The following is a 14,175-nucleotide window of genomic DNA, read 5'->3' as shown; positions in this document are numbered from 1 at the left end:
GATATTTGCAGAGATGCTCAGTCTGAAATCTTTACTTGCTCTCCCATTGCACCATCTTGAGATGTGACTTTGGTGGTTTCTGATGGTGTGGAGACTCCTGCTTTGGTGCAAAAGTAGGAAACTCTTTTTCCTGCATTACCTTTCCAGCCTCCAGCATGTCAGGTTGCCCTGAGCATATCATTAGCTCTGACAGGAAAGCTGTTGGGATCTCCTTCCTTTCTGTTTAAGTGAACACAGGCACTAACAATGGTGTTTAGTTCCCTATCAGGAGCCTCAAGTATTCTGCAGGCACTTAGGCAAATGGATAATCCACACTTATGGAAGAGAAGTGGTTGCAAGGTAAAGTGAAAGTTTTCCTCACCCTTTCTGCTGTTTCTGTATCACATTTAAGTATTGTTCCTATGAGATAAAGTGAGATCTGATCCTAGGAAGTAAGAATAGTCTTGAGAACCTCTTAGAAAATCTCCTCAGCTAATCCAGGACATGCAGCCTGATATGCTGAATTGGAGCAAGTTCCAGCCTGCTGGAATTCTTGATCCAGGAGTTAACTCTCCATGCAGAAACTGTGGGCACCATCAAGCAGCTTGCTTACTGAATGAACGTAGAGAACTGCATAAAGGAAAGTAGCTTGACTGGTCTCATAATCCTGTGAAAGATGAGGCCTACTGTGGGAAGGGAAAAGACCATAATATGTATACCCATAGGTGGTTTAATTTCTTTCCTTGAAAAAAAGCATTTGCAAAGTTCTCCATAGACTCAGGATAGTGCTTGTTGAAACCTGGAGTCCAATATAGTGAAAGATTTTCCTTTAAGCTTGTTTTCTAAACCCTGTGAAAACAACCCTTCTTGCTTGTCTCCACCAGACTTTTCCTCCTGTGGTTCCTGACACTGATACCTACTGCAGCATGCTGCTGTCCAACACAGGCACCTCTTTGATGACTTTCAGTGTGAACCAAACTGTCTGTCCCTCTGTTTTGGTCAAGCCAAGCTCAGGGCACATCATTCCTGGAGGCCACCAGATTTTCTTTCTCTCCACTCACCCAGTCAGCACAGTCTCACAGCAGCATATCCTGCCTTTGCAGCTGAACTCTTATCCTGGATACACCAAGGTAGGGAGAGAGAAGTGGAAGATGGTGAGAAAAGTTTTGTTTCCTTTATAGTCTTCCCTTTTCACAGTGACTTGCACTGTGATGCCTATCTTATCTCCTACCAGTTAGTTTGTAGTTTTCCATTCGGAAGTAGGAATGAAAGAATATTTTCAGCCTTTAATATTGGGATCAACACTGCATAAAGAAGGTGCTTGTGGCAACAAACATCCTGTACCCCTTGTTCCCTTGCATTTCTATGTGCTGGAATGCACTGTATTATGCTCAGAGCTCTTCTTGACAGCACAACCTAAAGCACTTCCCCTTCTTCAGATCTAGTTTCTTCTTACTTCTCTCCTGGAAGGAGCAACATTTTTGCAAGGTCATTCCAGAGGTAGCTGAGACTTCTAGATAATTTCTGTTATCTTCTCCCTTAATTCTACAGGAGATCTCTCTCCAGAGTTGTGCAGAGTCCCTTCTTTTGCTCTTAGAAGGTGGTGGAAATCTATACTTCAAGCCTCTCTATATAGGGGCCTCCTCTACACGAATGTACACCATAAAAAACTGCACAAGGTTACCCATGGTTTTCACATGGAAGATCCATCAGTCTAACAGTAAGATCCTGTCTGTCAGACCCACTGCAGGGATTCTCCAGCCCTATGAAGCCATGGTAAGTTCAAGTTCTACCAAAGTTGTGCTTTGCTGTCTGCAATACAGCCACAGCCTAGCTTTGACTATCTGAATGTGTATTCCCCATGCGAATCTTTGACACAGATGGAGATGGGCGATTGAAGGGAGAGTGTCTCCAGAGTTGTCTGTAGAGAATTAGGTTAGCTGTAATGGAGGAAGGGACTGTGCATTTAATGCAACTGTTGAGGTGTTTGGGGTGTGTCTCTGGTCTAGAGCTCCTGTGAGCACTCTCGCCTCTTGTGATTGCAGGCTCAGGCATGGACTTTTACTCCTGACAAGGAGACCAAGTATCTGCTGCAAGCTATGGTGTTTGTGAGGTGGAAAATGCCAGACCCTATGTTTCCTAAAAGTGTCCGTTATGCCTTACGGATTGTTGGAGAGGGGACACTGGGCACCATCAGGGTAAGGAACTGAGGCCCACTGGGTAGTAGAAGGGGTACTAGGGTGGAATGGGGGTCTTGGACTTCCCCATTTTGCACAATCTGTACTGGAGGCAGCCAATAAGGATTCACAGCAAAATTCCCAGACTCTGCATTCAGTGTAAATAACAGAACTGATTCTAATAGCCTAGTGGCAACATGTTGTAAATATCCTGCCAGTTCAAATGTGACCTTCCCAGATTCTTTGGGATAACTCTCAAATTCTCCATTCCAGACTAAACCAAGCAAGTTCCTTGGGAATCATGGTTCTCTCCTCTCATGCTGTCTGCTGTCCTCCATTTGTTCTGCCATTAGTCTGATTTTTAAGTGTAGTGGACCTTTTGCAGTGATATAGCCAGCACACATCCACCTGGCATTCCTCCTATTATCTGCAGATTGGTGCAGCCACCTTCATTTTCAGTCAGGTTTCCAGGAACCAGAGATAAATAAAAAAATACTTTGTAAGTCATTGCCCAGTGTCAACCATGTTGGACAGATGGGTGATAATGTGTTAAAGGTACCTAGTCACTATAAATTGTATGTGAGTGCACAACTAGCCAAAAGAGAGGGGGACTTAATGCAGTCATGAAGGGGCCAGCAAACATCTCTCAGCCCTTGACCCAAGAGCAGTTGACCAGCTAGTCTCCTTGCAGCCCTAGATATACTACATCCTACCCAGCAAGCAACCTAAATAACAGTAGGAGAAAGCATTTAGAGAAAGGACTGAGCCCCTTGCAGACTCGCTACAACGTCTTAACTGCTGTCCAACTACTTGAAAGGAGATTGTAAAGAGGTGGGTGTTGATCTCTTCTCCCAAGTAATAAGCAATAAGGCAATAGCAAATGGCCTCAAACTGCACCGGAGGAAGTTTAGATTGGATATTGGGAAAAATTTCTTCACAAAAAGGCTTGGCAATAATTGGAATGGGCTGCCCAGGGAAGTGGTTAAGTTACCATTCCTGGAGGTATTTAAAAGATGTGTGAATGTGGCACTTGGGGGCATGGTTTAGTGGTGGGCTTGGCAGTGTGAGGTCAATGGTTTGACTTGATGATTTTAGAGATCTTTTCCAACCTTAATGATTCTATGATTCTATCTCCCAGCGCATGCCAGGTACTACAAAAAACATGGAGCCCTTTGCACTGCCCTGCATGTGCCAAGGGATCAGCATGTGGTGAGATAAATTGTGACTGCACTCAACCACTATGCTTGATGTGTAACAGTGACCTTAGCATATGAGTTTGTATTTCAGGCAGAAAAGCGGCATCTGGACCTTGGAAATGTTCTGGTTGGTGATCTGCAAAGCTTCAGCATTGTACTGCTGAATGATGGGATCTGTTCCCTGAATTACATCCTCAGTGTGAAACAACTCATCACTGGGTCCTGTGACCCTGAGGAGGTCTGCAGCGATCCACTAGGTACTGTAATGGAATTAACATGAGATGGGGCGTTAGCTTTTCCCTCTTTACTCCAAAATCAATCTAACATGAACTTTGAGGTTGATCTGCTTGCTGGCTGGCTTGCAGTGATTATCTAAAACCTTAAGGTGTCTACTCCTTTGTATAGGAGGTGACTCTTCTATCTTGCTGGAAAAAGCATAACCCAGAGCCTGACAACTGTAGTTAGACCAGTCTGGTCTCTGCAATTTCCCAGCAGAGAAGGAAGTTAAATAAAGAAAATTCCCCTAAGAAGTGTTGGAGTGCAACCCTTAGCTGCCTTTCTAGAGGACCTCCTGTGGAGCAGTTCCCTGTTCTTTGCTGGCCAAAGGCAGGCTGGGTACTCCCAATGAACTGCCTACAGTTGTAGCCTGGGAATCTCAACTTCAACACCCAAAGCTGATCCTAACTATTAGACAAGGGGGAGCAGTGGCTTGAGTGCAGGTAGGCTTAGGGATCTGTCTGCTGAACACATGTGTAGTGTAAGAGAAGCCAGTGATACCAGCAGTTCACACCATCTCTTGTCTCCTACAGCTCTAGAGCTGGAACACTCCAGAGGAACAATCCCTGCAAGATCAAAAACTTTTGTTGGCATAACAGTAAGGCCAGCCCGTCGGCTGCATTACACCTGGTCAATCAAATGTGCTCTTTGCACCCCCACAAGTGAGATGGATGTTTTGGGATGTTCAGAGGCAGGTAACAGCATTTGTAAAGGAAGAGACTAGCTAGAAAATGAGTTTTCATCTTGGAAAGTGGAAAATGGCAATGTCACACGAATAGTAGGGAGAAGACAAGATATAAATAACTGCTTATGATTTTTCAGTGTGAAAACCACAGGCACTTCATAAAATGACAGGCTGTAAGCTTAAATCAAAAAAGGGTTTTTTCACATAGTGCAAAACTAAATTGTATAAATATATGTTGAAAAGGATCACATTCATACTCTTTTGGTGATCTCTAAATGCAGAAGTCAAGGTACAACTAGAAGTCAGTGGCTTAGAAGTTTCGAAAAGCTGCCAAAGTAAAGACTATGTACAAGTCCCATTCTTTTTTCTTTGGTCTTGGTAGGGTCTCTTTGCCCTTTGCTATAGGCAAAAGGACTCAGGCAGCTTCCCCTTAATGGTACATGACTAGCCCTTGGTATTTCTTTCTCTCTCAAGCTACAGATCATGCAAGCACAGAAGAGGAGCAGCAGCCTCTCTGCTGCATTGTAGCAACAGGTGTCTACCCGACTTTGTGCATCACAGATGCCTGTTCAGGAGGGAGTGCCAATAATATCAGCAAGTTGCACCTCTGGGGGCTCTTCTCATTGGATACACTGAATGAATACTTGCAACGAGACCCAACTCCTGGCGAGCTCACTTACAGAGTTCCCACAAGGCACAGGTGAGATAAGGAAATGGCTCAGAGGATCTCTGAATCCCTTGCACAAGCCAGGCAGAGATGCTGTGGTCATTGGCATGTGTTGCAGCTCACTACTGAGTGTCACTATGTCATGCCATCCTAGCTGCTAAGGGCAGTTGATCCCCTGCACTTCGCTGTTTACCCTTCCTAGAAAGGGCGCACTGAAACAAAGAATCATTTAATTGCAATGGACCTTTGGTCTCTGGTCTAACGCCTTGCTCAGAGCAGGGACATATAGATCAGGTTGTCCAGGGCCTTGTTCAGTTCAGTGCTGAATATCTGTGAGGACGAAGAAACTGCAGTTTGTCTGAGCACCTGTTTAACACTTCCATGGTAAAACCTGTTTTCCTGGTATCTGTTTGGAATATCTTGTGCAGTTGCCATCCTTTGCTTCATAAGGCTGAACTAACCCAGGACTTTTAGTCGCTCCTTGTAAGTAATCATAGAATGGTTTGGGTTGGAAGGGTCCCTAAAGATCATCTAGTTCCAGCCCCCCGACCATGGGCAGGGACTTCTTCCACTAGACCAAGTTGCTCAGAGCCCCATCCAGCCTGGCCAATGTACTCCAGCTCTCAGCCCTCTTGGGGGTCCTCCACTGGACCTGCTCCAGTATGTCAGTGACTTCATTGTACTGGGTAGCTGCAGAGAGACTTCAGCTAAGCAGGATTCTTATGCCACTCACTCTCATTAGGCATATATGAAAGATTCTTTTAGAAAATCAGAAGACCTGCCTTATGCCCAGTATCCTTTCTCCCAAAACATCTAAGAACATAAGGTCAGAGAGGAATTATAAGGAAGAGAGCCAATGAAGAATTACCTTCCCATGTAACTCCCTGCTGCCCCTTCCTCCTGTTCCAATTTAATCTCTTTTTTTCTTCTGACCAGCACATGCTTGATCCCTCCAGTGTACACCCCTCTCCTGCTGGATTTCAACTTTGGGTCTGCCCCTGTAGGCTCAGAGCCTGCCATTGTGATGCTTCTGCTGGAGAACAAGGGTGTGGTGCCTGTGGACTGGTAAGCAGTGCTCACTGCAAATTAATAGGGTGGGATTTGTAGGTGCAGCTTGTGCTGTGGAGCTGCAACTGAGACCTCTTGATGGGTCTGGGTGGGGAAGCAAGCAGAGAGCTGCAGATCAGACCTGATGAGATGTGATGTGTCCAACAGCTGGGCTGAGCCTGTCTGGATTGAACGTGCTCATCATGGCCCTGAAAAAGTTGCATGTCCTTGTTGCTGAGCAACTGGTTGGTTCCCTAGGGCCTTCTTGTTTCCTTCTGATCAGAAGATGGACATGCAGCGCTGGGCAGAGGATATTGAGTTCAGCCCACAGGAGCTGCACCAGATGAGAATTCAGGATAACCAGCTCTTCAGTGTTTCCCCAAAGTCAGGAACACTTCTTCCAGGACAGGAGAAATGTGTCCATCTCTCACACAGGTGATGACAACTACCTGTACTTCAGAGCCTCATGCTGTGTGCCAGAGCAGCACATGCCATCAGCCCCCTCTATTTCCATGCCAGATCCTGTCCCTTACTCAGCACAGACCAAGCAAGTAAAAGGTTCCTGAGCATGTCCAGTTTCTGGGTCCCACAGTGGTTGTCTTCCTCAGGGGAATGTTTTAATGTCCTTTAACAATGTGGTGCAAAAGACATTTACTGTGACATGCTGGGGACATTTGTCTGCCTTGACCTGACAGTTGAGATAAACAAGTTACTGCACTTCCTGTGCTTTTGATTATGCAGTAATAGTCTTGTTTTTGTCACCAGCTAGCCCTGCTAGGCCCTTGTGTGCCTGTAGAGGGTAGGATGAAAAGTGAACACCTCCCCTTTCACAGCAGACCATATTTGAGAAGTACTGGCATTTTGTTGGCCTAGAATCTTGGGTTCCGAAATAAGTGTATGACTAACATCACATTCCCACCCAGACACAACTGTTCTCCCTCCCTATCCTACCATCTCCCCTTACCCCTGCCTCCTCAGGGACCTTATGCAACGATGACTCGTTAGCTGGGAAATTAATTGTTCTCTGTGACCCTGAATCCATCACCCTGGGCACAAGGTTGGTTTCTAATGTTTTCTTCTCTCTCCTCTTTCACTGCTAGACATGATTTCATTGGCACTGATCGCCTCCCTGTCCTGCTGAAGGTTTCCTATGGCCGTGAGATTCTGGTAAGATAGCAGATGTCACTTCCTTCTGTTTGCAGAACAATAGCAGGTAGGAACTCAATTAAAAGGTGTTTTCTCCAGAAGCTGCATAGTGTACAGGGGCCTGTGGCCTTCCCCTGGAATTTGCACTAGTCAGGCAGTAACAGAAGGCCAAGCAGAGACATAAAACCAACATTCTGACAAACTTGTTCCAGCACAATGTGATGTGGGCAGTGCACTGACAAAATGGCCCTTGGATGTTGCATTTGCTAGTTTCCTCAGTAACAGGACTATTATTTATTTATTCTTAACCTCTGTATTTTATTACTGGTGTTAGTGCAGAATTGCTTCTTCCTTCAAGGGAACTCCAAGTCCAAAACAGCTTTGCCAGGTTTTACAGACCCTATATGTTTTCCACACTAGTGTAACTCATGGACAGAATTTCTATGCATGCTTCCCCTCATTTCATCTGCCTCACCATGAGTTCTTCCATGCAATGTTTCTGGAGTTCAGATTTGCAGCCCATCCTACTTCTCTCATATGCAGCTTTTCTGAATCTCTCCATAACATAAAATCTCTAAGCTCTTCAAACCCCCTGGAATGTGCTTTTCTCCAAAAATACCACTTGTGCTGACTTCAGTTTGGGGACCAACAGGGTGGCAGAGCATCCTTCAGCTCTGGAGGTATGGAGACACCTCCTTCACCAAGCCCAGAAGGTGCTCCCTGAGTTCCTGGTTGGCTGCAGCCTTTGTCCACCCACTTATTTCCCCTGCCAATGATAGAGGAGATTGTTACTCATTCTTCCTGCTTCACTGCTTCCTAAAACATCCCAGAGCTGATCTATGATGTGTTTTTCCATAGCATTTCCTCAGGCTTGGAACTGATTTCTCTCTCTTCCCCTCCCTCAAACTGTCAGTTAGAGTCAAAGTCACCTTGTGCTCTGCCAGGCACAGCTCATGCCCGGCTGAGCCTTCCTGTCTGTCTCTAAAGTTTCCTATGAGACCATTGTGTTCACACATCTCTTTTATTTTTCTTTTCTTTCAGGATTGTTGTCAGCTGAAAATCCAACCCTTTGACCAAGCTGTTCAAACAGTGGCTTAACTGTGCCTTCCCTCAAAGCCCTTGGACAGGCTCCCTGTGCTCTGCCTGCCTGGCACAATCCTGAGAGTGGCTGTGAGCTTTTCACCAGCTGGCCAGTGAGGGAGGGAATAGTCTTTGAAGCACCAGGAGCCTATAGGTCATACATCCTCTCTTGTCCTGTAGCTAGTGGCTTTGGTGGCTACCAGAGGCCACCACTCTGCCTCATGCTGTCACTGCAGGAGTTAAAAAAGCATAGGAGCCCCTGGAGATGAAAAGATTCCTGTGTACGTTTGGCAATAGGAGCTGCAGAGGCCAGTCCAGAGACATGGAGCAGTGTAGGTGGTTGCAACCTGCAATGATGCAGTGCCAGTACTGAACTACTGATATCAGAAAGTAAGAGTGGAAGAGGCTTCTCCTTCTGCAGACAGTGAAGCTGGGGGGCTGAACACAGTGTGCCTTCTTTCTTTTCAATCATGGCATGAAGTGCACAAAGCTGGCAGCCCCTGTAGCGGAGACTATCCTAAGCCTGCTCGCATGCCAGGGTTGAGCAATTCCTTACCTGGAAATCTGGGGAAATGTGCAGAACATAGACTAACTTTAAGGGAAGCAAATGCTGTAAAAACACCCAGGAAGTTAAGATTTTGAAATTTCAGAAAGCGACAATAAGCAGAGGAGGAGACTATTGGGCTGGAGTAGTGCTTGGTTATTCTGTCAAATTCCAAATTGCATGACTTTGGAGCAGTGATGTTAGCCAGCTACAAGCCAATGCCTGTTTTTGTGGGGTCTAAATTCACTTCTGTGATGACTCTACCTATATGGATAGATTTTGACCTCTCACTCCTCTGTTTCCCCAACAGAGCCTCTCTACTTCATTTTTGGAAGAAGCTCCTTCTTCATACCTCCTTCCCCATTCAGTGGCCAACTTTTGGTCCTGAAATGACAGGATTTATAGGTGCTCTGAGGGACCCTAACTGATTTCCCATTGTCATTTTCTTCTGGCTACGTCAGACTTCTGTGGGACTTGCGTGTTACTCATTTCTTTGTGCAGTGGGGTAACAGGGCCTGCAACTGCGTAATGCTCTCATGCCCCCTCGCCTGTGACCTTGTTCACAGAGTTACAGGATCTTTTGGCCAGGCATAGTCAGCAGCCCTTAGCATTTTTAGTAGGAAAAGCACAGCCAGCTGCAGGTTTTTCAGGATGAGGTAGGCTGGTTTGCAGAACTTCCTGGAGAGAAGGGCTGGAGAAGGAGAATTTCTGGGCATATAGGTTTCATAAACTGGAAGTGTTTACACTTCCCTTCTTTGCTACTAATAAGGTATTGTGAGATGTTATCACCTGCAGCACATGTTTTTCCAGGCAGGTCTTCTGAATCTGGCATCCCCCTTATGCTCTAAGTCTTCACTGTGGGATGAAGTCTATGCACTTTGGAAGGAGAACTGATTGCAGCAGGTCTTCACTTTTCTCCATTTATCTCCCTTTAACTGATGCTCCTCCAAATGTCACATCCTCTGTCTAATGGAAACTGATGAGAGTTTTTTCTGCAAAGCTGTGGTCTGTTGAAATCCAAGGTGGTTTTTTGACTGAAGTAATGTAAATGGGTGTTCCACTCACAAAGCTCACAAGTGTTCTTGTCTTTTACTGTTGAAGTTTGAAAGTGTGAGCTTTTGTCTTCCTCCTGTTTTCACTTCATCTGACATATTGTGGCCCTCAAGAGGCTGAATGCTCATGCAGTGCTGTGAAAAGATCCCATGTAGGACCTTGTTAGCATTGTATTTCTAGTCTTCTCTCCCTCACATTGTTTATAAAACTGAATGGGTTGTTTTGAAGGAATTGTCATTCTCTGCTCCTTTTTAAGTAGCTGTTACAGTATCTCCTGCAGATGTCTGTCTAAGGCATCCACCTGCCATTGCAAACATCCTGTCTGTTTTCTGCACATACACTTGAAAAATAGCCATGCTTCAGGCTTAATTTACTGTGAATTGCAGCAACTCAGCCCGTTGGCGCAGGTAGAGATATTAGTAACTCTGTGACTGCTTTGCAGCCTCTACCCCAAGACAGCTCAAAAGTGCTTTGGGCTGGTTATGCAGGAAATCGCGTGTCATGTCTCATCTTCAGCCTGATTGCAGTTTTCTCAAAATGCAGGATCCTGTGTGAAGGCAGAATCCCTTCTATGAAATAGCTCTGTAAATCTCTCCATGTTGCTTGGAGTGCCTGGTGGCTGCTTTGCTAACAAAATACTGTTGATCATGACTTGATCACATAAAATTCAGCTGGGATTTTCTTGCAGCTTTTGGACTGTTCGACACATTCATGGCAAGGGATATCCTCTGGAGTGAGGACATCCAGATAGTCCTTTCCAAGAAGAGGCCATTACTTAAAATTCTATGATGGGGCCAAGGCTCTGAGAGAAAGTGACTGCATTTCTTTCCATTGTAGCTGACCTTCATTGGTGTGACAGTGGAACATGACCAGCGGTATGTTCATTTTGCATCCACTAAACACCTTTTCACACCCATTGCTGTTGGAGGCTCCTATCCTCCCACACAGGTGAGCATTTTGGAGTCAAACACAGCAGCAAGTGTAGGGAAGGAGCTAGTGCTACTGTGTCCCAAGAACAGGCAGTGTCTGAGGTAATTCTCAGGAAATGGAATGGCCTCCACAGGAAACCATCACAGCAGAACTTTGAGACTCGTCCTTGGCAGAGTCTGGAAAGAGCTGCTGGAATGGTAGCAGGGAAAGTACTTATCATTTCCAGTTTGACCAGATTTGGTGTTCACTCTAGTCAGAATGCTCATTAGGCATGTTGGGCTCTTCACTTATTCCTTTACATTGGATCTGAGTGAAAACTTGCCTAGCTGCTCCAGGTACTCTGGAAATAAATCCCAATTATTTTTCGGTAAATTAATTAAACTTCCTTAACTTATTCAGCAAAAAGGCAGCTTTGATTCTGTTCTGCCTAATTTACTTGGGAAATTAATATGTCTGAATTGAATTAAGATCACTTTAGTATGAGTGGTTTTGCATTTTAAGTAGTCTGCTTTATAGTGATCCCTTTACCTAATTTGTATTAATTTTCCCATAATGTGAATTTGCAAGGCACCATTTGGAGAGACACCATGGTTATCAATGTACATGTGTGGTGACAAACCCTTAGTAGTCTCCTATCAGAGCCTCAGTGATAAATCTTCATGCTATGAGGTCCCTCATTCTTAGAAGACAAGCTGACTAATTAATTATTAATACTTATCCAAATCCTCTGGGGAAATGTTAACTAGTTTAACTTGTGCATAGTATAATAAGGTCAGCTCTTTCTGACTCACCTCAGATTTATAAACTCTACAATGGTGGCTCCATGCCTGTGATGTTTGAGGTTCAGCTGGACAACATTGTGAGGATACAGGAGGAGAATTTTCAGCACCCTGTGTTCGTCTGCCTAACTCCAAGAGGAGAAATTCCCCCTGGCAAAACAGGCCATATGGAGTGGATCTTTTCACCACTGGAAGCTAAAACATACTTGGTAAGATCTTCCTCAAGACTACCAGAAAGAGTTTCTTTCTGTTGACCTAAAATTCTTTAGGTTTCTTACTGATGGTTGGTCCATGTAATGCTACAACTGGACTGAGCTCCATTCCTCTAAGAAGAGTCTTGAGAGTGAGTTGGCTGGTCTGATCAGGAAATGGAGCAGATAAATTGTTATATGTTCCTTCTTCCCAAGAACAAATGTCTTCCGTAAGCAGAGTCATTCCAGTATATATTTGTCAAGGATCAACAGTAACTGGGTATATTGATAGTATCTGTTCAGATTTGTGGTTCATTGTTGGCCTCCAACAACTCCCACCAAAGAGACTGAAGTCTTTTATCATTGCAGCGCATGCCGCTGCAGACCTCTGGGAACAGCCTTCCCAAAGGCCTCTGCCCTGGGCTGCAGCAAGCAGGCAAGGCCAGAGTTGGAGCACTACTTATTGCCTCACTCTGTGATGGATGCATGGAAAAATAAATGAATTTAATTTTAAAACTTTTGCTCCAAGAGGGAGTCTCTGCCCATCATGCTACAGCTGGCTAATTGACTACTTAACCAGCTTTCCTGGGCTAGCAGGGAAGGCAAGGCCTGAATGAGAAGAAGAGACTAGATTTCTCTTCATACATGCATGTGGTGTATTTTAGACCAGTCCATTAGCAAGTATACCAGCTTATTGCACATCTCTCCCAAAAATTACTCTGGACTTAAAACTCTTATCTTGTCCAAGGCAGGTTGATGTTCCCATTCACATCATGGGGGGTGAATCGGCTTTGATCACTTTCCAGGGAGTAGGCTACAATCCAAATACTGTAGGAGAGACTGCCGCATCCAGCAAAGCTTTGTCACCTTCAATCCTTCCAGGTTCTAACAAGCTAATTGTGACTGGACAGGTAAGTCCAAGTATGTGGTATGAGCAATATGATCAGTCCGGAAATGTGTGAGAGACTCAAATATGCAAGTGGCCCCATCTAGTAGTAGCCTGTGTTTCAGGAGAGTTCATTTACCATGAGATAGAAGAAGATATTTCCCTTCCAGTAGGTCATCTAGAGCCTAAGTCATAAAAGCTAAAAGATGCCTTCATTCCAGCTTGCTGCTTCCATAGTCATTAGAATCAAAAAGAGTTTAGGGTTTGTTCATGTACTGAGTTTTCTCTTGGAAGGTACCCTCCATCCCAGCTGCCTTTCTCATTTGCAGCTGCAACACCTTTTTCTTTGGTAATTCATTCACAAAAAGACCATTATACTTCTGACTTGTTTGACCTGCCACTGGCTCAGCAGGAGCTTGTCTGGCCTGGCTAGAGCTGGCTTGCCAGCCTGAACAGTCTGTTCAATTCACCCCCAGATCGCAACATAGTGAATCAGCATTAAACAGCATCAGCAGTGGCATTCTCCAGGCAGGTAAAGGATTCATCCCTGGTGACATTAGCATGTCTTCCTTGGAGCTCAGCCACAGCTCCATATGCTCTTTGGCTTCAGTAGGGCAATTACATTCCTGGGTACAGCAAAGAGAAATTGGTTAAAAATCTGTCTCTGACTGCCAGTGAAGATGCCATTATGCAAGGCTCTGTTGTCTGAAACCAAGTCATTAGTTTCTTTCTCTGATGATTAGTGTACTTGGAGTTTGCACTGGGCCTGTAGAATGGGACAAACTAGTAGCATACTAGTACCGAGGTGTGTTAGGGAGCAATTTCCCAAAATTTGTGTTCAAGTTGATGAAGATTTTGTCCAAGCACATGCCTTGCATGTTTGTCAGCTGAAGTAGGAAAAGGTCTGAGTTACAATACAAGCACTGCAGAGAGAATCAGGGTGTTACTGGTCTTCTGTGCTTCTGAGATCCTCTCCTGTCTAGCACCAGTTTTATGTCATATTCATTGCTCACTCAATCCCATTGAAATAGGGCTGTTCTCTTGCAGTGAAGTCATTGTAACCAGAGCAAAAATTAGAGAAATGTAACACCCGCTCAGGTTGTTATGGTAAAGGCAACTGGTGAATATTATCTATGCATTGCTGGATAACTTAAGTTTATGACTGTGTGACTGCCCTTCTCCAGTGGCCACATCCCATCTTCCTTCCCTGCTGTTCTTTCTGCTTTCTCCTTGTTTCCTGCAGGCAGCCACCTTGTCACACCACAGGATTTGCTTTGGAAATATCCCAGACTGCACCAAAGCCAGTCGACTTGTGTTTCTCAACAATATCTCAGAGAGCAAGTCTGTTGTGTTTGCCTGGCAGATAAGCATCTGTGAAGACAAGACGGTGAGTCCCCTTCTTGCTGATGTCTAGTGTGCTATGAAATGACCTTACAACTCCATTTGCTACAAGACACTCAAACAATTTTAGGGAATTGTCTTCATACTAGCTAATGAAAAAAAAATCAGAGAAAAGTGAAGACAAGGGTTAGGATAGGG

At 44.8% G+C, this 14,175-nt stretch overlaps 1 protein-coding gene across 6 annotated transcripts in view; it reads left to right on the top strand.

Annotated features, from left to right (window-relative positions):
- CFAP65 (cilia and flagella associated protein 65) overlaps positions 1–14,175 on the top strand; it is a 31,182-nt gene that overhangs the window by 10,444 nt on the left and 6,563 nt on the right. For 4 of the 6 annotated variants that reach the window (XR_011698462.1, XM_071562667.1, XM_071562672.1 and 1 more), the window contains exons 12-24: positions 864–1,109; positions 1,531–1,755; positions 2,025–2,177; positions 3,444–3,609; positions 4,162–4,323; positions 4,788–5,013; positions 5,917–6,045; positions 6,286–6,462; positions 7,128–7,194; positions 10,688–10,798; positions 11,577–11,768; positions 12,503–12,661; positions 13,880–14,023. Coding sequence is in view for 5 of the 6 variants with exons in the window: in XM_071562667.1 (XP_071418768.1) it covers positions 864–1,109; positions 1,531–1,755; positions 2,025–2,177; positions 3,444–3,609; positions 4,162–4,323; positions 4,788–5,013; positions 5,917–6,045; positions 6,286–6,462; positions 7,128–7,194; positions 10,688–10,798; positions 11,577–11,768; positions 12,503–12,661; positions 13,880–14,023 (2,157 nt within the window). In the remaining variant the exon portion in view is untranslated. The remainder of the gene's footprint in view (positions 1–863; positions 1,110–1,530; positions 1,756–2,024; positions 2,178–3,443; positions 3,610–4,161; positions 4,324–4,787; positions 5,014–5,916; positions 6,046–6,285; positions 6,463–7,127; positions 7,195–10,687; positions 10,799–11,576; positions 11,769–12,502; positions 12,662–13,879; positions 14,024–14,175) is intronic. The other 2 variants (XM_071562669.1, XM_071562671.1) reach the window with 2 other exon arrangements.

The sequence above is a fragment of the Pithys albifrons genome, chromosome 8 (assembly GCF_047495875.1).
Source record: "Pithys albifrons albifrons isolate INPA30051 chromosome 8, PitAlb_v1, whole genome shotgun sequence".
In the NCBI taxonomy this organism is placed as follows: Eukaryota; Metazoa; Chordata; class Aves; order Passeriformes; family Thamnophilidae; genus Pithys; species Pithys albifrons.
This window is presented reverse-complemented; position numbering and strand designations above follow the sequence as displayed.